Consider the following 24,355-nt stretch of genomic DNA (forward strand, 5'->3'; position numbering starts at 1 on the left):
CTGAGAACAAGACAACCTGAAAAATACAATAGAATATCAGTAGATACTTTTGTAGATATATTTTTTTATCATTTTAAAATTCTCTTGATGCATTCTCATATCTGCCCGCACTATCATCCTATATGAGCCAAAAAAACAAAAACTATTCATCCACCTTAAAGTAAAGGTTACAATACCTTCAGGTGAGAAGTGGAAAATCTGTAGCACATCTGAAGTGCTGCCGACCAGGAACTGTGTCAGAATCTTATGCATGAAGGAGACAATTCTACAACAGTAGTTGATATCTGCACTAAATATGAGAGATTCATTGCCCCTTATTATAATTACTTCTAAAATTTGTTTTTCTTTTTACTCTGCAGGTACATCAAAATTAGGATAGAACATTTGTTGCTTAGTATCAACAGATTATAGTTGGTTGCGGGGGGCTCACAACAATTGGGCAACCCGTGGTCAGCTTATTGTCTAAGTGAGCTTTCTAACTAAAAATAAATTTTTCAAGTAAACTATATTCCATACAGCAGGATGAAAAATGCTGAAAATGAAATTTGAATACAGGGTGTTGAAAGTTCTATTATGTCAGAATTAGAGATGAGCGAACGTACTCGTCCGAGCTTGATACTCGTTCGAGTATTAGCGTGTTCGAGATGCTCGTTACTCGTGACGAGTACCACGCCATGTTCGAGTTACCTTCACTTTCATCTCTGAGACGTTAGCGCGCTTTTCTGGCCAATAGAAAGACAGGGAAGGCATTACAACGTCACCCTGCGACGTTCAAGCCCTATACCACCCCCCTGCAGTGAGTGGCTGGCGAGATCAGGTGTCACCCGAGTATATAAATTGGCCCCTCCCGCGGCTCGCCACAGATGTGTTCTGACAGAGATCAGGGAAAGTGCTGTCTTGCTGGAGTTGCTATAGGGAGAGTGTTAGGAGTATTTTAGGCTTCAAGAACCCCAACGATCCTTCTTAGGGCCACATCTAACCATGTGCAGTAGTGTGGAGGCTGCTTTTTGTAGTGTTGCACTTTTTTTTTTGTATATCGGCCGTGCAGAGCATTGCGCCCTGCAGTAATTATACATACTCCAGGGCCAGTAGTGGTGAGGCAGGGACAGAAGACATCTTTATTGAATATAGGCAGTGGGCCTTTCCAAAACCATTTGGGAAAAAAAATCTATTTGGGCAGCCTGTGACTGTCCTCAGTGTACTGGGTCTGTGCTGGGGGTAGTTGTCCTCCTAATTCATACGCAGCCAGCTAAGTGTTACAGCAGGCTTGCGCAAAATTATTTCCTGGCTCTGTGTTGGCTGTTACATCACCGCTGTATTCCAGTCCACAGTGCAACAGTCTGCAGTTATTTTACATACTCCAGGGCCAATAGTGGTGAGGCAGGGACAGAAGACATATATTTATTGAATATAGGCAGTGGGCCTTTCCAAAAACATTTTGGAAAAAAAATCAATTTGGGCTGCCTGTGACTGTCCTCAGTGTACTGCGTCTGTGCTGGGGGTAGTTGTCCTCCTAATTCATACGCAGCCAGCTAAGTGTTACAGCAGGCTTGCGCAAAATTATTTCCTGGCTCTGTGTTGGCTGTTACATCCCCGCTGCATTCCAGTCCACAGTGCAACAGTCTGCAGTTATTTTACATACTCCAGGGCCAGTAGTGGTAAGGCAGGCACAGAAGACATATTTATTGAATATAGGCAGTGGGCCTTTCCAAAAACATTTGGGAAACAAAATCTATTTGGGCTGCCTGTGACTGTCCTCAGTGTACTGGGTCTGTGCTGGGGGTAGTTGTCCTCCTAATTCATATGCAGCCAGCTAAGTGTTACAGCAGGCTTGCGCAAAATTATTTTCTGGCTCTGTGTTGGCTGTTACATCCCCGCTGTATTCCAGTCCACAGTGCAACAGTCTGCAGTTATTTTACATACTCCAGGGCCAGTAGTGTTGAGGCAGGGACAGAAGACATATTTATTGAATATAGGCAGTGGGCCTTTCCAAAAACATTTGGGGAAAAAAATCTATTTGGGCTGCCTATGACTGTCCTCAGTGTACTGGGTCTGTGCTGGGGGTAGTTGTCCTCCTAATTCATACGTAGCCAGCTAAGTGTTACAACAGGCTTGCGCAAAATTATTTCCTGGCTCTGCTGTGCGTTCTGTAAGCAAAGTCAGCCTCCAACCACAGGCCAATAAGTGGCACATTTAATTACAGCGTTCTGTTTCTGCACTACTGGTAATACAGCATGCTGAGCGGTAGGGGTAGGCCTAGAGGACGTGGACGCGGGCAAGGACGCGGAGGCCCAAGTCAGGGTGTGGGCACAGGCCGAGCCAGTGCGGTGGCCAGGGGTAGAGGCAGGGCCAGACCGAATAATCCACCAACTGTTTCCCAAAGGGCCCCCTCGCGCCATGCCACCCTGCAGAGGTCAAGGTGCTCTACGGTGTGGCAGTTTTTCACAGAGACGCCTGACGACCGACGAACAGTGGTGTGCAACCTTTGTCGCGCCAAGATCAGCTGGGGAGCCACCACCACCAGCATGTGCAGGCATATGATGGCCAAGCACCCCACAAGGTGGGACGAAGGCCGTTCACCGCCTCCAGTTTGCACCACTGCCTCTCCCCCCTGTGCCCCAACCTGCCACTGAGATCCAACACCCCTCTGAGGACACAGGCACTACCGTCTCCTGGCCTGCACCCACACTCTCACCTCCGCTGTCCTCGGCCCCATCCACCAATGTCTCTCAGCGCAGCGTACAGACGTCGCTAGCGCCACTGTTTGAGCGCAAGTACGCCGCCACGCACCCGCACGCTCAAGCATTAAACGTGCACATTGCCAAATTGATCAGCCTGGAGATGCTGCCGTATAGGCTTGTGGATACGGAGGCTTTTAAAAGCATGATGGCGGCGGCGGCCCCGCGCTACTCGGTTCCCAGTTGCCACTACTTTTCTCGATGTGCCGTCCCAGCCCTGCACGACCACGTCTCCCGCAACATTGTACGCGCCCTCACCAACGTGGTTACTGCCAAGGTCCACTTAACAACGGACATGTGGACAAGCACAGGCGGGCAGGGCCACTATATCTCCCTGACGGCACATTGGGTGAATTTAGTGGAGGCTGGGACAGAGTCAGAGCCTGGGACCGCTCACGTCCTACCCACCCCCAGAATTGCGGGCCCCAGCTCGGTGCTGGTATCTGCGGCGGTGTATGCTTCCTCCACTAAACCATCCTCCTCCTCCTCCAAAACGCAACCTCTGTCTCGCAATCAAGATGTGTCAGCAGCAGCAGCACGTCGCCAGCAGTCGGTGTGGCGCGGCGTGGTAGCACAGCGGTGGGCAAGCGTCAGCAGGCCGTGCTGAAACTACTCAGCTTAGGAGATAAGAGGCACATGGCCCACGAAATGCTGCAGGGTCTGACAGAGTAGACCGACCGCTGGCTTGCGCCGCTGAGCCTCCAACCGGGCATGGTCGTGTGTGACAATGGCCGTAACCTGGTGGCGGCTCTGCAGCTCGGCAGCCTCACGCACGTGCCATGCCTGGCCCATGTCTTTAATTTGGTGGTTCAGCGCTTTCTGAAAAGCTACCCACACTTGTCATACCTGCTCGGAAAGGTGCGCCGGGTCAGCACATTTCCGCAAATCCCACACGCACGCTGCCACCCTGCGGACCCTGCAACATCGGTTTAATCTGCCAGTGCACCGACTGCTGTGCGACGTGCCCACACGGTGGAACTCTACGCTCCACATGTTGGCCAGGCTCTATGAGCAGCGTAGAGCTATAGTGGAATACCAACTCCAACATGGGCGGCACAGTGGGAGTCAGCCTCCTCAATTCTTTGCAGAAGAGTGGGCCTGGTTGGCAGACATCTGCCAGGTCCTTGGAAACTTTGAGGAGTCTACCCAGATGGTGAGCGGCGATGCTGCAATCATTAGCGTCACCATTCCTCTGCTATGCCTCTTGAGAAGTTCCCTGCAAAGCATAAAGGCAGACGCTTTGCGCTCGGAAACAGAGGCGAGGGAAGACAGTATGTCGCTGGATAGTCAGAGCACCCTCATGTCTATATCTCAGCGCGTTGAGGAGGAGGAGGAGCATGAGGAGGATGAGGAGGAGGGGGAAGAGACAGCTTGGCCCACTGCTGAGGGTACCCATGCTGCTTGCCTGTCATCCTTTCAGCGTGTATGGCCTGAGGAGGAGGAGGAGGAGGAGGAGGAGGATCCTGAAAGTGATCTTCCTAGTGAGGACAGCCATGTGTTGCGTACAGTTACCCTGGCACACATGGCTGACTTCATGTTAGGATGCCTTTCTCGTGACCCTCGCGTTACACGCATTCTGGCCACTACGGATTACTAGGTGTACACACTGCTCGACCCATGGTATAAGGAGAACCTTTCCACTCTCATACCCAAAGAGGAAAGGGGTTCGAGAATGATGCTATACCACAGGACCCTGGCGGACAAACTGATGGTAAAACTCCCATCCGACAGCGCTAGTGGCCGAAGGCGCAGTTCCGAGGGCCAAGTAGCAGGGGAGGCGCAGAGATCAGGCAGCATGTACAGCGCAGGCAGGGGAACACTCTCTAAGGCCTTTGATAGCTTTCTGGCTCCCCAGCAAGACTGTGTCACCGCTCCCCAGTCAAGGCTGAGTCGGCGGGAGCACTGTAAAAGGATGGTGAGGGAGTACGTAGCCGATCGCACGACCGTCCTCCGTGACGCCTCTGCCCCCTACAACTACTGGGTGTCGAAGCTGGACACGTGGCCTGAACTCGCGCTGTATGCCCTGGAGGTGCTTGCTTGTCCTGCGGCTAGCGTCTTGTCAGAGAGGGTGTTTAGTGCGGCTGGGGGAATCATCACAGATAAGCGTACCCGCCTGTCAACCGACAGTGCCGACAGGCTGACAATCATAAAGATGAACAAAGCCTGGATTTCCCCAGAGTTCTCTTCTCCACCAGCGGACAGCAGCGATACCTAAACAATACGTAGGCTGCACCCGCGGATGGAAGCATCGTTCTCTATCACCATCAAAAATGGGGACCTTTTAGCTTCATCAATCTGTGTATTATATTCCTCCTTCTCCTCCTCCTGAAACCTCACGTAATCACGCCGAACGGGCAATTTTTCTGAGGCCCACAAGGCTCAGTCATATGACTTTTGTAAAAAATGTTTATACGTTTCAATTCTCATTAAAGCGTTGAAACTTGCACCTGAACCAATTTTTATTTTAACTGGGCTGGCTCCATGCCTAGTTACAAATTAAGCCACAGTAACCAAAGCGATTAATGGGTTTCACCTGCCCTCTTGGTTGGGCATGGGCAATTTTTCTGAGGTACATTAGTACTGTTGGTACACCAATTTTTTTGGGCCCTCGCCTACAGTGTAATCCTAGTAATTTTTATGGGCTTCGCCTGCACTCATGCTACAGCAAGGTGTGTGGGCTTGTCCTACACTTTTGCTACATAAATGTAACTGGGGCCTTGTCTATACTGCAACTACTGAAATGTGAAAGAGACTGGTATTGGCCTGTCTTGACTGCTACTACTACTGAAATGGAACTAAGACTGTGCTCCCCCTATACTGCTGCTAGTGATATGTTACTGGGGCCTGTCCCTAATGCTACCGCTGAAATGTTACTAATTCTGGGCTCTGACTATACCGCTGCTAATGCTATGTCACTGTGGTGTGGAAACGGAGGCTTCCCAAAGACATGATGGTGGCGAGGCCATTTCCCACCAACGCGGTTACTGTTAAGGTACATATTACCAGTCTGACTGGGGCATGCACTGTTGTATGTGACGTTAGCTCTGCTGAGCAGGGCAATGGGATACATTTATGTACCGCCGATGGGTTCCAGGGAGCCACCCATGCTGTGGGTCCACACGGACTTCACATTAGGGATTTGTACCTGCCTGTGTCTATGTATTAAAAACCCCGGTCTGACCGGGGCATGCAGTGTTGGCCGAAGCCCAACAGGTTTTCATCTGACGTTACCTCAGCTGTGATGGGCAATGCAATAGGATTTATTTATGTAACGCCGGTGGCTTCCTGGGACCCACCCATGCTGTCGGTCCACACGGAGTTGTACCTGTCTGTGTCTACTTATAAAGAACCCCAGTCTGACTGGGGCATGCAGTGTGGGCCAAAGCCCAGCTGTATTTAATCTGACATTAGCTCTACTATCCAGGGCACTGCATTGGGACAAACTACAGGATCAATACAGCGCTAATGAGACGTGCACAGCTACGCTAGCATTGGAGTCCGCTGTAGGCACACGATTGCTGAGGGTTTGTGCAGAGGCCTATGTCCTGGGTGCAGTGAAAGTCCGCTTCCAGCCTAGGATTGCTGAATCTGTGGGCCGAGGCCTATGCCGTGGGCGCGGTGCAAGTCTGCCATGTTTGGTCGCTCAAATCAATTTTTTGTTCATGTCTTGGGTTTCCTAGGACCCACCTATGCTGTTGGTGCAAACTTAGTTCCCATCGCGGTGTTTGATCTGTCTGGCACAAAGGCACTGACTGACTTGGGTAGAGGGCAGAGTGCTGACAGCTTTCCCCTTGCAGTGTGGATTGAGCTATGCGACACCTTGACAGAATGAATACTGTGTGGCACATGGATTCCCCATTGCTATGCCCACGTTTGCAGCTCCTGATGGAGGTGGCACAAGATTGGATTTCTTATTGCTTCTGTACAGCATTATGGGCTATCGCCCCGCCCCTTTTAAAGAGGGTCGCTGCCTGGCCGTGCCAACCCTCTGCAGTGTGTGCCTGCGGTTCCTCCTCATGGCAGACGCACTTATAAATAGACATGAGGGTGGTGTGGCTATGAGGCCAGCGTGTGGCATGAGAGCAGCTGAAGGCTGCGCAGGGACACTTTGGTGTGCGCTGTGGACACTGGGTCGTGTGGGGGGGTTGGGCAGCATGTAACCCAGGAGAAGTGGCAGTGGAGTGTCATGCAGGCAGTGATTGTGCTTTGTTGGAGGTAGTGTGGTGCTTAGCTAAGGTATGCCTTGCTAATGAGGGTTTTTCAGAAGTAAAAATTGTTGGGAGGGGGGGGCCCACTCTTGCCGCTATTGTGGCTTAATAGTGGGACCTGGGAACTTGAGATGCAGCCCAACATGTAGCCCCTCGCCTGCCTTATACGTTGCTGTGTCGTTCCCATCACTTTCTTGAATTGCCCAGATTTTCAGAAATGAAAACCTTAGCGAGCATCGGCGATATACAAAAATGCTCGAGTCGCCCATTGACTTCAATGGGGTTCGTTACTCGAAACGAACCCTCGAGCATCGCAAAAAGTTCGTCTCGAGTAACAAGCACCCAAGCATTTTGGTGCTCGCTCATCTCTATTAAATAACCATTTAATATCCATAAACCCTCCAGAAAGAGGACAAATGAATACAGTGAAAAGAAGATGGCTACTTGCTTACATAATGGCTAGGCATAGGATAGAACATAAAGTCATATTCATTTCACTAACAACCACATGAACAACAATGATATGAATCCTGATTTTACATATAACAGGTCTATGAGGAAGTTTTTAAGGATGCTGTAATAAAAGTTTTGTTTTTAACTTCATATAAGTGCTGGAAGAAATCTTCTGCTTTGGGCTTAGTCATTAGCACTGCTGCCTTGCAGTGTTGAAATTCTAGGTTCAAATATGATCAAGTGCAACATCAAGGCAACCCGTGATCTTATCGTGCGGGGGCAATGTGGGACCCCCGAACATCGGTCGGGGCATTTAAATGCCACTGTCAGAATTGTCAGCGGTATTTGAAGGGTTAACTGTTCTGATGAGCGCTGCGGTTTATCGGAACTGTTGCGGATGGATGTTGGCTTAAAGAAGTAGCTTGGCAGCCACATTGTATGGAGCAGGATCGACCGGTGATCCCCTTTCATACATACCCCAAACCTGCAGAACATAAATGTACGCTCTCTAGCTATAAGGGGTTTAACAATAATGTGCTTAATATTTCAAGATAAAGTGAATCCAGCTTTCAGGACAGATAAATTGTTAAAGTGATTATCCCACCATAACAAATGAATCTAAGCACTTCTGTATGGCCATTACAATGCACTTTGTAATATACTTTGTGATTTGTAAATGAGCCATACAGAAGATATATACTTACCTACAGGAGTGCTCCCGCCCCTGTGTTGACAATACCGTCCTCCCTGGTTACGACAAATTTTTGCTTCATTCTTCTCCTCTCGTCGGGTAGGCGCAGTAGTATTCTTCTCCTCTCATCGGGCCGTAAATGCGTGTCTCATTTCTTAGTATGTATGCGCAGTAGCAGTAGATGGGCCATGGATGCATGTCTGTATCTTCACGCATGAGCAGTAGCACTTGTCAGCTCGGGAACACACGGCAGATTCTTTGCGCATGCACAGTTTGCACTAAAGCCGATCCAGACAGGAGCATCCACCAGTCCTCAGCTGAAGGATAAGTATTACTTTGAGGGGCAGGTGTCACTTTCACTGCCGGGGGCAGTATTGGGAGGAGGGACAGCTGTCACCATTACTACTCGGGGAAGTGTCAGGGAGGAAGGAGCTGTCACCATTACTACTTGGGGCAGTATTGGGGAGGGGGGGCAGCTTTCACCATTATTACTCAGGGCAGTGTCGGGGAGGGGGGGCATCACCATTACTACTTGGGGCAGTGTCGGAGACGGGGAGTGTCGAAGGGGCTCTGTCACCATTACTACTCGGTAGAAAAGTGGAGGAGGTGGCAGCATAAAATGATGCAGAAAATTATGTCATACAAAGGAACATGTTTATTACGTTTCGACCTATAATTAGGTCTTTTTCAAGCCTACAAATAACAAAGAAGTACTAATAAAAAAAAAACACAAAACAAATACGCATCATAGATGCGATATGAAACAAACAGTAAAGAAAATGTATGGTTGCAAACTACATTAAGCACGCAGACAGGTAGTTGTGAAATACATAATACATACTAAAGTATGAGAGTCAGTAAATAGTTCTCAACTACAGCAGGCGAGTAAATAGGTTGTTGCAAAAAACATAATACATACCAAACAACATAAGGATCAGGATATGTAGTCCATGTTCCACTGGTTCAATGGGAGTTAATGACAATCTTTATATAGTAACTGGCCACAGCCAAAATGGATGCAAGCCCACCCCTTGCTAGGTCATATCCTGTGGGACGAGGCTAAAAGGTTGCTAGGCAACCATGTAACATGCAGTATCGCAGTTATAACATGTAGGTAGCCTATGTTAGTTGTGTGCCTAGCAGGCATATAGCTGCATAAAAGGGTATAACCCACAGTATAGTTAAATAGGCGCGGACAGAGAAAGGCACCAGCTGCTGGTAAAACCGGGAACAAACAAGGCGCAGGCGTCATGACGTAGATGCACTGTGTACCAATATGGTAGGGCTATACACAGCAAAAGCTATGAGCGATGATCATGTGACAGCGTCCGATCTCATGAGGACGACGGGATTCACGTGACCGGGCGCGTGACGTCAACGCGTCGTGTAGTACCAGTGAGTGCATAGTAGCAAGTGACGCATGAACGTCACTCGTCATCTTAGAAAGATATATAGCAAGAACACACTGATAAGAAGTGAAAAGTGTAATAAAAGCCAACGGTATAGCAGTATATAAGTGAAAATAGACCAGATAAAGTCTTAGGTGAAAAACCATAAAGAAATTAGCACAAGCACAAATAGGCCTAAAGTGTTCAGCTAAAGGAATGACTATTATTGAATATAGGCTGACTGGTGTTTGCATATGGGTTCGATCAAAAGTACATACTGTATAAACCGATTAAATCGGAGGCTACAGCCATCAAGTGAATGATAAATGAATTGAACCACGTGAAACACTCAAGAATAGAGAAAAAAAAGAAAAAGAGAGAAAAAGAAAAAAGAAAATAGAAAAATGGGAAAAAAAGAAAAAAAATGAGAAAAATTAAAAAAATATATATATATATATATATAAAAAATAAAAAAATTATTAAAAAATGAATACAATTATAGAAAAATGAAGAAAAACAAAAAAATGCTGAAAATAAATAAAAAAGGAAAAGAACAAATGGTAAAACAAATGTAGAGAAGTGTGAGGGAAAACAGGAAGAAAAGACAAACAGAGAAAAAAAGGGGGAAAAAAGGGGGAATAATGGGAGAAGAATAGGGGGAAGAATGGAAGAAGAATGGAAGAAAAATAGGGGGAAAAATGGGAGAAGAATGGAAGAAGAATGGAAGAAGAATGGAAGAAGAACGGGAGAAGAACGGGAGAAGAACGGGAGAAGAACAGGAGAAGAACAGGAGAAGAATGGAAGAAGAATGGAAGAAGAATGGAAGAAGAATGGGAGAAGAATAGGGGAAAAATAGGGGGAAAAATAGGGGGAAAAATGGGAGAAGAATGGAAGAAGAATGGGAGAAGAATGGGGGAAGAATGGGGAATAATAGGGGGAAAATGGGAGAAGAATGGAAGAAAAACGGGAGAAGAATAGGGGGAAAAATGGGAGAAGAATGGAAGAAGAATGGAAGAAAAATAGGGGGAAAAATGGGAGAAGAATGGAAGAAGAATAGGGGGAAGAATGGAAGAAGAATGGAGGAAAAATAGGGAGAAAAATAGGGGGAAAAATGGGAGAAGAATGGAAGGAAAACGGGAGAAGAACGGGAGAAGAACGGCAGAAGAATGGAAGAAGAATGGGGGGAAAAATAGGGGGAAAAATGGGAGAAGAATGGGAAAAGAATGGGAGAAGAATGGGGGAAGAATGGGGAAAAATAGGGGGAAAAATGGGAGAAGAATGGGAGAAGAATGGGAGAAGAATGGAAGAAGAATGGAAGAAGAATGGGGGGAAGAATGGAAGAAGAATGGAGGAAAAATAGGGGGAAAAATGGGAGAAGAATGGGAGAAGAATAGGGGGGAAAATGGGAGAAGAATGGGAGAAAAGTGAGGGAAAAGTATGGAAAAAAAATAGGAGACAAATAGAGAGAAAAAAAAGGAAAGGGGAAGAAAAAAAAAGGAAAAGAAAAAATGAATACAAAATAAAGAAATATCAAATAAATGTCAATAAAAAGTGATGAAATAGAAGTAACTCAAATAAATGGCATAAAGTGGTACTCAATGTTCAGACCTTTAGGGGTTAATGTATCTAGATCATGGATCCATTTTAGTTCCTTTTTTTTCAGGAGATGTTCGCTGTCACCTCCCCTAACGAGGGGTGGAACATGGTCTATGACTTTAAAGTGTTTGGGAATAGGAAGATTGATATTTTTATTTCGAATAGTGCTTTTGTGGCTGGTGATCCTGCTCCTAACCTCCTGTATGGTTTCCCCGACATAACCAAAGCCACAAGGGCAAGTGATGAGATAAACCACAAATTTAGTGGTGCAGGTAAAACGCTGTTTAATTCGAAATTTGCGTCCAGTATAGGGGTGTCGGAAGGTGGAGCCACGCAGCATATTGCCACAGCAGCAACAGTTGTGACACAGGAAGTTGCCATTTTTTGTTGGTGCCAGGGTACTTTGCATGCCAAGGGGTCCAGGGTTAAATAAGGGTCTAACCAGCCTATCCCTCAAGTTAGGCATGCGTCTGAATGCCATAAGGGGCCTTTCCTTAAAGGCCGCTATTTTATCACAACCATTTGTTAGTAAGTGCCAATGTTTATTCACAATGCCCGAGATCTTTTTACTCTTAACCACAAACGTAGAGACAAAAGGAATTCTCTCCATGCGGGATTTGGTTTTAGGTACCAATAGTGTGTCATGTTCAGTAATTTTACTTTGGTCAAAGTAGCCTCCACTGCATCAGGTGGGTAGCCCCTGGTTTTAAACCTATCGCACATCTCTGTTAGCCTTGAGTCCAGATGTATGTCATCAGTTTGACCAAAGTCAAAATGATTGAACGTGACACACTATTGGTACCTAAAACCAAATCCCGCATGGAGAGAATTCCTTTCGTCTCTACGTTTGTGGTTAAGAGTAAAAAGATCTCGAGCATTGTAAATAAACATTGGCACTTACTAACAAATGGTTGTGATAAAATAGTGGCCTTTAAGGAAAGGCCCCTTATGGCATTCAGACGCATGCCTAACTTGAGGGATAGGCTGGCTAGACCCTTATTTAACCCTGGACCCCTTGGCATGCAAAGTACCCTGGCACCAACAAAAAATGGCAACTTCCTGTGCCACAACTGTTGCTGCTGTGGCAATATGCTGCGTGGCTCCACCTTCCGACACCCCTATACTGGACGCAAATTTCGAATTAAACAGCGTTTTACCTGCACCACTAAATTTGTGGTTTATCTCATCACTTGCCCTTGTGGCTTTGGTTATGTCGGTTATGCTGGTTATATACTGCTATACCGTTGGCTTTTATTACACTTTTCACTTCTTATCAGTGTGTTCTTGCTATATATCTTTCTAAGATGACGAGTGACGTTCATGCGTCACTTGCTACTATGCACTCACTGGTACTACACGACGCGTTGACGTCACGCGCCCGGTCACGTGAATCCCGTCGTCCTCATGAGATCGGACGCTGTCACATGATCATCGCTCATAGCTTTTGCTGTGTATAGCCCTACCATATTGGTACACAGTGCATCTACGTCATGACGCCTGCGCCTTGTTTATCCCCGGTTTTACCAGCAGCTGGTGCCTTTCTCTGTCCGCGTCTATTTAACTATACTGTGGGTTATACCCTTTTATACGGCTATATGCCTGCTAGGCACACAACTTACATAGGCTATGTTATAACTGCGATACTGCATGTTACATGGTTGCCTAGCAACCTTTTAGCCTCATCCCACAGGATATGACCTAGCAAGGGGTGGGCTTGCATCCATTTTGGCTGTGGCCAGTTACTATATAAAGATTGTCATTAGCTCCCATTGAACCAGTGGAACATGGACTACATATCCTGATCCTTATGTTGTTTGGTATGTATTATGTTTTTTGCAACAACCTATTTTCTCGCCTGCTGTAGTTGAGAACTATTTACTGACTCTCATACTTTGGTATGTATTTCACAACTACCTGTCTGCGTGCTTAATGTAGTTTGCAACCATACATTTTCTTTACTGTTTGTTTCATATCGCATCTATGATGCGTATTTGTTTTGTGTTTTTTTTTATTAGTACTTCTTTGTTATTTGTAGGCTTGAAAAAGACCTAATTATAGGTCGAAACGTAATAAACATGTTCCTTTGTATGACATAATTTTCTGCATCATTTTATGCTGCCACCTTCTCCACTTTTCTACCGAGTAGTAATGGTGACAGAGCCCCTTCGACACTCCCCGTCTCCGACACTGCCCCAAGTAGTAATGGTGATGCCCCCCCTCCCCGACACTGCCCTGAGTAATAATGGTGAAAGCTGCCCCCCCTCCCCAATACTGCCCCAAGTAGTAATGGTGACAGCTCCTTCCTCCCTGACACTTCCCCGAGTAGTAATGGTGACAGCTGTCCCTCCTCCCAATACTGCCCCCGGCAGTGAAAGTGACACCTGCCCCTCAAAGTAATACTTATCCTTCAGCTGAGGACTGGTGGATGCTCCTGTCTGGATCGGCTTTAGTGCAAACTGTGCATGCGCAAAGAATCTGCCGTGTGTTCCCAAGCTGACAAGTGCTACTGCTCATGCGTAAAGATACAGACACACATTCATGGCCCATCTACTGCTACTGCGCATACATACTAAGAAATGAGACATGCATTTACGGCCCGATGAGAGGAGAAGAATGCTACTGTGCCTGCCCGACGAGAGGAGAAGAATGAAGCAAAAATTTGTCGTAACCAGGGAGGACGGTATTGTCAACACAGGGGCGGGAGCACTCCTGTAGGTAAGTATATATCTTCTGTATGGCTCATTTACAAATCACAAAGTATATTACAAAGTGCATTGTAATGGCCATACAGAAGTGCTTAGATTCTTTTGTTATGGTGGGATAATCACTTTAACAATTTATCTGTCCTGAAAGCTGGATTCACTTTATCTTGAAATATTAAGCACATTATTGTTAAACCCCTTATAGCTAGAGAGCGTACATTTACGTTCTGCAGGTTTGGGGTATGTATGAAAGGGGATCACCGGTTGATCCTGCTCCATACAATGTGGCTGCCAAGCTACTTCTTTAAGCCAACATCCATCCGCAACAGTTCCGATAAACCGCAGCGCTCATCAGAACAGTTAACCCTTCAAATACCGCTGACAATTCTGACAGTGGCATTTAAATGCCCCGACCGATGTTCGGGGGTCCCACATTGCCCCCGCACGATAAGATCACGGGTTGCCTTGATGTTGCACTTGATCATATTTGAACCTAGAATTTCAACACTGCAAGGCAGCAGTGCTAATGACTGAGCCCAAAGCAGAAGATTTCTTCCAGCACTTATATGAAGTTAAAAACAAAACTTTTATTATAGCATCCTTAAAAACTTCCTCATAGACCTGTTATATGTAAAATCAGGATTCATATCATTGTTGTTCATGTGGGTGTTAGTGAAATGAATATGACTCTATGTTCTATCCTATGCCTAGCCATTATGTAAGCAAGTAGCCATCTTCTTTTCACTGTATTCATTTGTCCTTTCTGGAGGATTTATGGATATTAAATGGTTATTTAATAAACCTTGAGTGAATCACTAAGGCTTTTGCTTAAAGAAGCTAGTCATGTGGTATTTCGACTGTCCAGTGGGTCAAACTGACATGTTCCTAGCTGTTAACATATGTTCCTAAACATACTCTCTAAAAAACTTATTGTTTAGATTTACTGTTCCAAGACGTTAATCATGTATGATCAAATCTGCGACTGCTATCATTTTTTCAGACTTCAGTGAAGAAGCTGTGCTCAAGGCCAGTTAGGAGGAGGAGAAGGAGGGGGCCCAGTGTGAGTGCAGCTGTGAGAAACTAACACTGATTGCTTGCAGAGAATGAAACCATGTGCAGCGTGTTGGGTGAATTGCAGGTTTTGAATTGATTGTGGTTTTGGAACTGTGCAGTGTTTGGGTTGTGCTTAATGTATATGGATATATTGCAGTACACAGGAGGAAAAAGGCATGCTATTTGGGTGGATTGCAGAGGTGAGATGTTGAAGAAGGAAAAGAAAACGGAGGCCGAGAATTAAATGGGTTTTAGTAAGTTTGTGTGTGTAAAAGTTTCAAAAGAAAGTTTATTGGAAAGATACAAGAAAGTGGTAAAAGACTTGTCTGTGATGTGAATGTGGAGATGGCAAATTTCAAATCATAGCATGAAGAAGCAGACAATTGGCAAAGTTCAAAGTGTGGGGCTAGATGATGTAAAGGTACGTAATTGGTCAGCCCTCTCCTCAACAGAGGAGGGGGTGAGAATCTTGGGCTGTCGGGAAAAGTTGGGTGGATAAAGAATTTTTTTTCTGCTTAAATGATATCACATTTCCAATGTGGATAGATTTTTGTGGAGTATTTTTCCCTTTTATAGCTTTTTTCAGTTTTAAATGAATGAAACCCTCACAATTAAAATATTTCCATAGTTTCAAATTTAGCTACATTGTTTCCGCTAAAATTTGGAAAGGGGGAAAAAATGTGTGCTAATTAGGCTTATCAATGAACACTTGTGGCTGTGTGACTATACACTCAGTGTGCTGTCATACGATACAGTATCTCTCTCATTTCTTCTAGATATCCTTGATAAAGTGTTGGTTGGGGTATGGTAATATGTTCTGATGTATATATAGGGAACATGAAAAAAAAATGGGTTTAGATTATTAGGTTAATGGCACAATAGGATTTTCAACACCCTGAATGCAAAAATGAAGTATATGGATTTTAATTATTTGCATTTTTAATTCTACACTGTGAAATATAGTTCACTTAAATTCTTTTTTTTTAGTTAGGAAGGTCTCGCCAGATAATAAGCTGACCATGGGTTGCCCATCTGCTGTGAGTCCCATGACCAGGTATAATCTGACAACAAGGCCATCTCAAATGTAAGAACGACAGATAGGCTGCATATATCATCGTGTAAGCCCATGGTGTCCGACCAAAGACCTGCCACTAGAGAGCATTCCCACCAAATATGGAACATATTGCCCTGGCCCCTAGAGCATCTCCAGCACAAGGGAGTGGACAGAACAACACTTCTGTGTAAGCGCAGCGGGGTTCTGTACCAGCATGATAGAATCTTATAATTGAGCTCCTGAAGTCTGGAGAAGGATGTCCTCTTATGTGTTAATATAAAATCTTTCTGCCAGGACCTCCCAGGGAAATGTCATCCCAACTCCTCTTCCCATGCCTTCATGAACTCTGGAGGTCAGTCCCCATTCTCCCTGGACAGTAGCATCTTATGTAAAATTGAGATTAGTTGGTTGGGAGAGTCCATGGATAAGCTAATCTCCTCAAAGGGGTGAGCTTTTTAATTAAACCTGCCCCAGCTGTCAAGGAGTCCAAGGATCCACTCAAATGAAAGTATTTCATCCAGGCTCCAGGAGGGGCGCTGGTCTCTGCAAAGAACTCAACCAGAGGTCTCAACCCCAACATGCTGACCACGTCTCTCAAGCGTGGAATAGAATTTTTGGGTGTGAATAAAAGTGACATGCTGTGTTCAAAAGCTTTAAATTGCGGGTTGGCCAACAAAAAGTGTAAGAGGGCAAGAAATAGAAACCAATGATCTCTTCGTGGCAAAGTCCGACTAAGCGTCCATTAGTTGTCAGAGCAGGGGGGACAAATTAGGCAAGTCCATGAGCCTAATTTCCAGGATCCAAAACACTCCCTGCGGCAACCTGGGGTCTGTGTCATATTTTATTTCAACTCAAAGCTTGAACACGTGATGCTTTTAGGAGATTCAAAATACAGTTTGCTATATTGGCCTTGTAGTATAATGAGAAATCAGGGAGACTGAGACCACCTGATTCCTTTGCCCGTGTGAGAATGCTAAATTTTAATCTAGGCCTACGCCCCCTGCAAAAAAAACTAGTTATTAGGGCATGAAGGGCCTGGGTAACCATATTGGAGGTGCCTGGCAAAGGTACAAAAAAATTGGCAGGGAGTCTATTTTAACAGAATTTATTCTCCTGCACCAGGACAAGAAGAGTGGGTTCCATTTGTTTAGATCTTTTTCAAGGCTTGATAAAAAAAGGTTTATAGTTTAATGAATAGGTGAGGGAATGATCAGCTGGAAATTGAATACCTATGTATTTAATGGAAGACATTTGCCATCTAAATGGAAACTGCTTCTGTAAGAGCAACGCCTCAGAGTGCGGCAGGGTGACATACAGGATCCCTGTTTTCTGAAGATTAATTTTAAAGTTACTTACACTAAATTTATTGAACGTCTGTAATAATACAGCTATACTCATGCTGGGGCAAGATAGGTAAAGGAGAAGGTCATCAGCGAAGAGGGACAATTTATAGTCCATGTGACCCACTACCCCTCCTCACTTCTGGTTTGGATAATTTGTAAATAAGGAAACTTATAGCATAGTAGATGACTAAGCAATTTTATAGTGTATAAAAGATTGGAGACTATGCATGGAAAACAGAAGCCGTTGACCTGTAAGTAGAGCTCTGTCACAGTGTAGTTTCCCACAGGTTCTGTCTGTGTCTTTTGCTGCCCGCTTCTCCAGCTGATGCCCAGACAGATGTTGTTAAAGGGGTTGTCTCGCGAAAGCAAGTGGGGTTCAGCACTTCTGTATGGCCATATTAATGCACTTTGTAATATACATCGTGCATTAAATATGAGCCATACAGAAGTTATTCACTTACCTTCCCTGCGCTGGCGTCCCCGTCTCCATGGCTCCGTCTAACTTCAGCGTCTAATCGCCCGATTAGACGTGCTTGCGCAGAAGGGTCTTCTGCCTTCGGCTCGGCAGCAGCGGCGTTCTGGCTCCGCCCCTTCTACGCGTCATAGCGTAGCTCCGCCCCATAACGTGTGCCGATTCCAGCCTCCTGATTGGCTGGAATCGGCACACGTGACGGGGCGGAGCTACGCGATGACGCTTTCGCGAGACAACCCCTTTAAAGAAGGTTCCTACAGATGGGATTGGTTCTCTATCTTTCGTTGCTTCTTCCTGCAGTTGCTTTGTAAATATATTCATGTGTAATGTGAATGTGTTCATATATATCCTTTGGTGATATCAGTACTTAACCTTAGCCTAAGAAATATTGTAAAAGTGTATGCCATATTACCTATTTCATGTAACTTAGTTTAACTGTCATTTATTGTATATAATTTTGTTCAATTATCTTATTAATAAAATTGTGTTGCATCAACCCATCTGTCCTTCTTTAATAGATGTATTTTTTATTTAAGAATCCCAGGTCCCTGGGAACGGTCAGGGCCTGGAACAACTTTACTCAACGTAACTTCAGCAGTATACAAGGCAAACTTTGAAACAATGACAGTGCAGGCAAATAAATAAACTTGACTAGGAGTACCTCCACACGGTGATCCAGACTGCAGATCCCCCGTGCGTGATAGACAAAATGGGTGTACCTCTAGGTGGTGATCCAGACTTCAGACAGCAGCGTAGGGAAATATAAACATAGATAGTACCTCTGCACTGGGCCTTGATACGCACTCACTGTTGCTCTCACTCTCGCTCTGCTCAAGTGGGGCTCAACTTTTCTTCTCACAATCACTTCCAAGACCGGAAACCTCTCCTCCTTTTTCATGCTTCACTACATGAGGCTGAAAGTGCCCCTATGTAGCTGGACCTCCCAACTACCACTCCTGAAGTCATGGAACTCTCTCTTCCTGCTCTCAACCACTCACATTTATAACCTCTCTCATACCACATGACAGGACAGAATTGATACATTTACAGTCACACTTTGCAGACAATAACCCATCACACGCTGCAGCTGTGCAATACATATAACAGAATGACAAAACAGTTTTGCACAGACCATCCACATTAAACATACATGTATGACATTATGGAAGGGGCCAGAGAATGATGGTGAAGAGAATGAAGGAAGAGGAGTGGTTCTCTGAGGTTGGGTATGCCAGGGACTGTTGAGACGTGAGGAGAAATGAGGGAGAGGGAGAGAGAGCGTGCAGAGGTACTATTCTCAATTCATCACCTGTGGAGAGTCTACCCCTTGCCCATTTTCCAGGAGCCATCCCGGGCAGATAACTAGGCTGCTGTCATCCTGAATTTCCCCTTTCAGGAATGGTTCCATACAAGTCTCAAGATTGTAGGGCCAGTGTCATCCTGAGTTCCTCCCAGATCTACTTGTTTTTCTGTGTGACCTGCATCGGTGTATTGTTATACTGTGTATCTTGTTTTCCAAGTTTCTACAGTAAAGTTTTACCAGCAGTGACCATTCCCAGGGACTGAGGTACTTAAACATTGATCGTTTGTGCATTCTTTTTATTACCAGGAGTGTTATGCCGGTGGGTAAAGGAATGGTGACGTCACCCGTGACAAACCTATTTTCCTGCTCTATGTGTATTGGCTATCCTTGCCACTTGGGAACACAGGGCTGCATGATCGCTCCAGTGGTGTCCACTCCCCACTGTCAGTCTCGGCGACTGGCTAACGTGCGTTGGGGCATCTGCTTCTGGGCTGCCGGCAAACACTGGGCTGACGGCACCGGTCACACTCACGATGGTGCGCTGCTATGTGTGCTGCCGCCGCAGAGTACACGTGTCTGCGCTCGCACCAAATTTCACGCTTGTACGACACCAAGAAATTACATTACATGGGGGTGCACTTACTTTTGCAATTAGCATTGAATAATTGAGTTGTGACCCCTTTGATTTTCCTATTTAGGACCTAAAGAATGGTCATGCCAAATTTCATGTTTGTATGACACAGAGAGAGAGAGAGAGAGAGAGAGAGACCGAGAAAGACCAAGAGAGACCGAGACCGATTTCTTACCTTCGCGGTGGCTACACAGCAGCTGTCACCCATTGGGGGATGGGAAGACAGAGAGTGGGACTGGCTTCAGCGGCAGTGGCGTACCCATTCCTGCAGAGAAGGAAGCTGGTGGCTGAAGCAAGGACACATTCCAGCAGAGAAGGGAGGCCATGGCGATACATTCCAGTGGAGAAGAGCCTGGTGGTGAGAGTTACAGTTGGGGACCGAAGCGGAGGTGATCTGCTGCTCATCTAGCTGCAGTTGACAGTGGTGCTGGCTTCAGTGGCGATGCCTCCATCCATCCAGCCATAGTGAGAGCAGGCTCAGCTTCAGTAGCACAGGAGCAGGACTGGAGCACAGATTCCAGCGCTGATGGGAGTGCGTTGGGGACACTGACAGCGCAGGAGGCGGGAGTGGACAAGGGAGAGCGGCGGAGTGAGTGACAGGAGCTGGGAGGGGAAACGATGGAAGTACTCCGGGGATAGTGACAGGAGCCTTGAGGGCAGATGATGGCACACCAGTGGGGAAAGTGACAGTGGGGTCGAGAGTGGACATTGCATGCCGCCTGGGGGAAGACTGACATCAGGGTCAGAAGCGCAGATGAGAGCCCAGTGCAGGGACATTGACAGAGCCTCTAGGAGTGGAGATGGGAGCACAGCGGCACAGCAGGGAGTACACATGCAAGAAAGAGGAGGAATGTGTGCATAAGCCAATCCACTGTTGTGGGCATCACCTGCCCCCCCCCCCCCCCCCTATAACTCAACCCTGCCAACCCATGTCTTCACCCATTCTTCCGGCAGATACAAGATGCACCAGTACGAATGTGATGTAACTTGCTGTCTTGATACTTAGTAATGTGATGCAAGCTGTAACCTTTATGTTTTGTATACAGATATTATCCTTTGTATATAGATCTAATAGTTTACTAACGTATAGAGATGAGCGAGCGTACTCGGAAAAGCACTACTCGCTCGAGTAATTTGCTTTATCCGAGTATCGCTGTGCTCGTCCCTGAAGATTCGGGTGCCGGCACGGAGCGGGGAGCTGCAGGGGAGAGCGGGGAGGAACGGAGGGGAGATCTTTCTCTCCCTCTCTCCCACCCGCTCTCCCCTGCTCCCAGCTGCGACTCACCTGTCAGCTGCAGTGGCACCCGAATCTTCAGGGACGAGCACAGTGATACTCGGATAAAGCAAATTACTCGAGCGAGTAGTGCTTTTCCGAGTACGCTCGCTCATCTCTACTAACGTAGGACATTTATTCATCAGTATGCTTGATTATCACATGATTTGAATAAATTCTTATTGCTAAATAGTAGAGATGAGCGAACGTACTCGTCCGAGCTTGATACTCGTTCGAGTATTAGCGTGTTCGAGATGCTCGTTACTCGTAACGAGTACCACGCGATGTTCGGGTTACTTTCACTTTCATGTCTGAGACGTTAGCGCGCTTTTCTGGCCAATTGAAAGACAGGGAAGGCATTACAACTTCCCCCTGCGACGTTCAAGCCCTATACCACCCCCCTGCGTGAGTGGCTGGTGAGATCAGGTGTCACCCGAGTATAAAAATCAGCCCCTGCCGCGGCTCGCCACAGATGCGTTCTGACATAGAGGAGGGAAAGTGGTATCTTGGTGGAGCTGCTATAGGGAGAGTGTTAGGAGTATTTTAGGCTTCAAGAACCCCAACGGTCCTTCTTAGGGCCACATCTAACCGTGTGCAGTACTGTGGAGGCTGCTTTTTGCAGTGTTGCACTTTTTTTTTTTTTGGTATATCGGCCGTGCAGAGCATTGCGCCCTGCAGTAATACTCCAGGGCCAGAAGCGCTTATGCAGGGACAGAAGACATATTGATTGAATATAGGCAGTGGGTCTTTGCAAAAAAACTTTGGGGAAAAAAATCTATTTGGGCTGCCTGTGACTGTCCTCAGTGTTCTGGGTCTGTGCTGGGTGTAGTAGTTCTCCAAATTCATACGCAGCCAGCTAAGTTTTACAGCAGGCTTGCGCAAAATTATTTCCTGGCGTTCCGTAAGCGAAGTCTGCCTCCAACCACAGGCCAATAAGCGGAACATTTAATTACAGCGTTCTGTTTCTGCATAATACAGAATGCTGAGGGGTAGGGGCAGGCCTAGAGGACGTGGACGCGGCCGAGGACGCGGAGGCCCAAGTCAGGGTGTGGGCACAGGCCGAGCTCCTGATCCAGGTGTATCGCAGTCGACTGCTGCGGGATTAGGAGAGAGGCACGTTTCTGGCGTCCCCACATTCATCGCACAATTAATGGGTCCACGCGGTAGACCTTTATTAGAAAATGAGCAGTGTGAGCAGGTCCTGCCGTGGATGGCAGAAAGTGCATCCAGCAATCTATCGTCCACCCAGAGTTCTGCACCGTCCACTGCTGCAACTCAGAATCCTCTGGCTGCTGCTCCTCCTTCCTCCCAGCCTCCTCACTCCATTACAATGACACATTCTGAGGAGCGGGCAGACTCCCAGGAACTGTTCTCGGGCCCCTGCTCAGATTGGGCAGCAGTGGTTCCTCTCCCACCAGAGGAGTTTATCGTGACTGATGCCCAACCATTGGAAAGTTCCCGGGATCCGGGGGATGAGGCTGGGGACTTCCGGCAACTGTCTCAAGAGCTTTCAGTGGGTGAGGAGGCAGATGACGATGAGACACAGTTGTCTATCAGTGAGGTAGTAGTAAGGGAGGGAGGAGCGCACAGAGGATTCGGAGGAAGAGCAGCAGGACGATGAGGTGACTGATCCCACCTGGTTTGCTACGCCTACTGAGGACAGGTCTTCAGAGGGGGAGGCAAGGGCAGCAGCAGGGCAGGTTGCAAGAGGCAGTGCGGTGTCCAGGGGTAGAGGCAGGGCCAGACCAAATAATCCACCAATTGTTTCCCAAAGCGCCCCCTCGCGCCATGCCACCCTGCAGAGGCCGAGGTGCTCAAAGGTCTGGCAGTTTTTCACTGAGAGTGCAGACGACCGACGAACAGTGGTGTGCAACCTTTGTCGCGCCAAGATCAGCCGGGGAGCCACCACCACCAGCCTCACCACCACCAGCATGCGCAGACATATGATGGCCAAGCACCCCACAAGGTGGGACGAAGGTCGTTCACCGCCTCCGGTTTGCACCGCTGCCTCTCCCCCTGTGCCCCAACCTGCCACTGAGATCCAACCCCCCTCTCAGGGCACAGGCACTACCGTCTACTGGCCTGCACCCACACCCTCACCTCCGCTGTCCTCGGCCCCATCCACCAATGTCTCTCACCGCAGCGTCCAGCCGTTGCTAGCGCAAGTGTTTGAGCGCAAGCGCAAGTACGCCGCCACACACCCGTACGCTCAAGCATTAAACGTGCACATTGCCAAATTTATCAGCCTGGAGATGCTGCCGTATAGGGTTGTGGAAACAGAGTCTTTCAAAAATATGATGGCGGCGGCGGCCCCGCGCTACTCAGTTCCCAGTCGCCACTACTTTTCCCGATGTGCTGTCCCAGCCCTGCACGACCACGTCTCCCGCAACATTGTACGCGCCCTCACCAACGCGGTTACTGGCAAGGTCCACTTAACAACGGACACGTGGACAAGCACAGGCGGGCAGGGCCACTATATCTCCCTGACGGCACATTGGGTGAATTTAGTGGAGGCTGGGACAGAGTCACAGCCTGGGACCGCTCACGTCCTACCCACCCCCAGAATTGCGGGCCACAGCTCGGTGGTGGTATCTGCGGCGGTGTATGCTTCCTCCACTAAACCACCCTCCTCCTCCTCCTCCTCCAACGCAACCTCTGTCTCACAATCAAGATGTGTCAGCAGCAGCACGTCGCCGATAGTCGGTGTCACGCGGCGTGGCAGCACAGCGGTGGGCAAGCGTCAGCAGGCCGTGCTGAAACTACTCAGCTTAGGAGATAAGAGACACACGGCCCACGAACTGCTGCAGGGTCTGACAGAGCCGACCGACCGCTGGCTTGCGCCGCTGAGCCTCCAAATGGGCATGGTCGTGTGTGACAACGGCCGTAACCTGGTGGCGGCTCTGCAGCTTGGCAGTCTCACGCACGTGCCATGCCTGGCCCACGTCTTTAATTTGGTGGTTCAGCGCTTTCTGAAAAGCTACCCATGCTTTACAGACCTGCTCGTAAAGGTGCGCCGGCTCTGCGCACATTTCCGCAAGTCCCACACGGACGCTGCCACCCTGCGCACCCTGCAACATCGGTTTAATCTGCCAGTGCACCGACTGCTGTGCGATGTGCCCACACAGTGGAACTCTACGCTCCACATGTTGGCCAGGCTCTATGAGCAGCGTAGAGCTATAGTGGAATACCAACTCCAACATGGGCGGCACAGTGGGAGTCAGCCTCCTCAATTCTTTTCAGAAGAGTGGGCCTGGTTGGCAGACATCTGCCAGGTCCTTGGAAAGTTTGAGGAGTCTACTGAGGTGGTGTGGCGATGCTGCAATCATTAGCGTCACCATTCCTCTGCTATGCCTCTTGAGAAGTTCCCTGCAAAGCATAAAGGCAGACGCTTTGCGCTCGGTAACGGAGCCAGGGGAAGACAGTATGTCGCTGGATAGTCAGAGCATCCTC

At 47.5% G+C, this 24,355-nt stretch overlaps 1 protein-coding gene across 1 annotated transcript in view; it reads left to right on the plus strand.

Moving 5' to 3' along the window:
- The first annotated feature begins 15,196 nt into the window (after positions 1–15,196).
- Positions 15,197–24,355, plus strand: part of LOC136580517 (amine sulfotransferase-like) — a 104,241-nt gene continuing 95,082 nt past the window's right edge. Inside the window, exons 1-2 of the mRNA XM_066581168.1 lie at positions 15,197–15,250; positions 16,178–16,329. Coding sequence (XP_066437265.1) covers positions 15,197–15,250; positions 16,178–16,329 — 206 coding nt within the window. The remainder of the gene's footprint in view (positions 15,251–16,177; positions 16,330–24,355) is intronic.

Source organism: Eleutherodactylus coqui, chromosome 1 (assembly GCF_035609145.1).
Source record: "Eleutherodactylus coqui strain aEleCoq1 chromosome 1, aEleCoq1.hap1, whole genome shotgun sequence".
NCBI classification, from domain to species: Eukaryota; Metazoa; Chordata; class Amphibia; order Anura; family Eleutherodactylidae; genus Eleutherodactylus; species Eleutherodactylus coqui.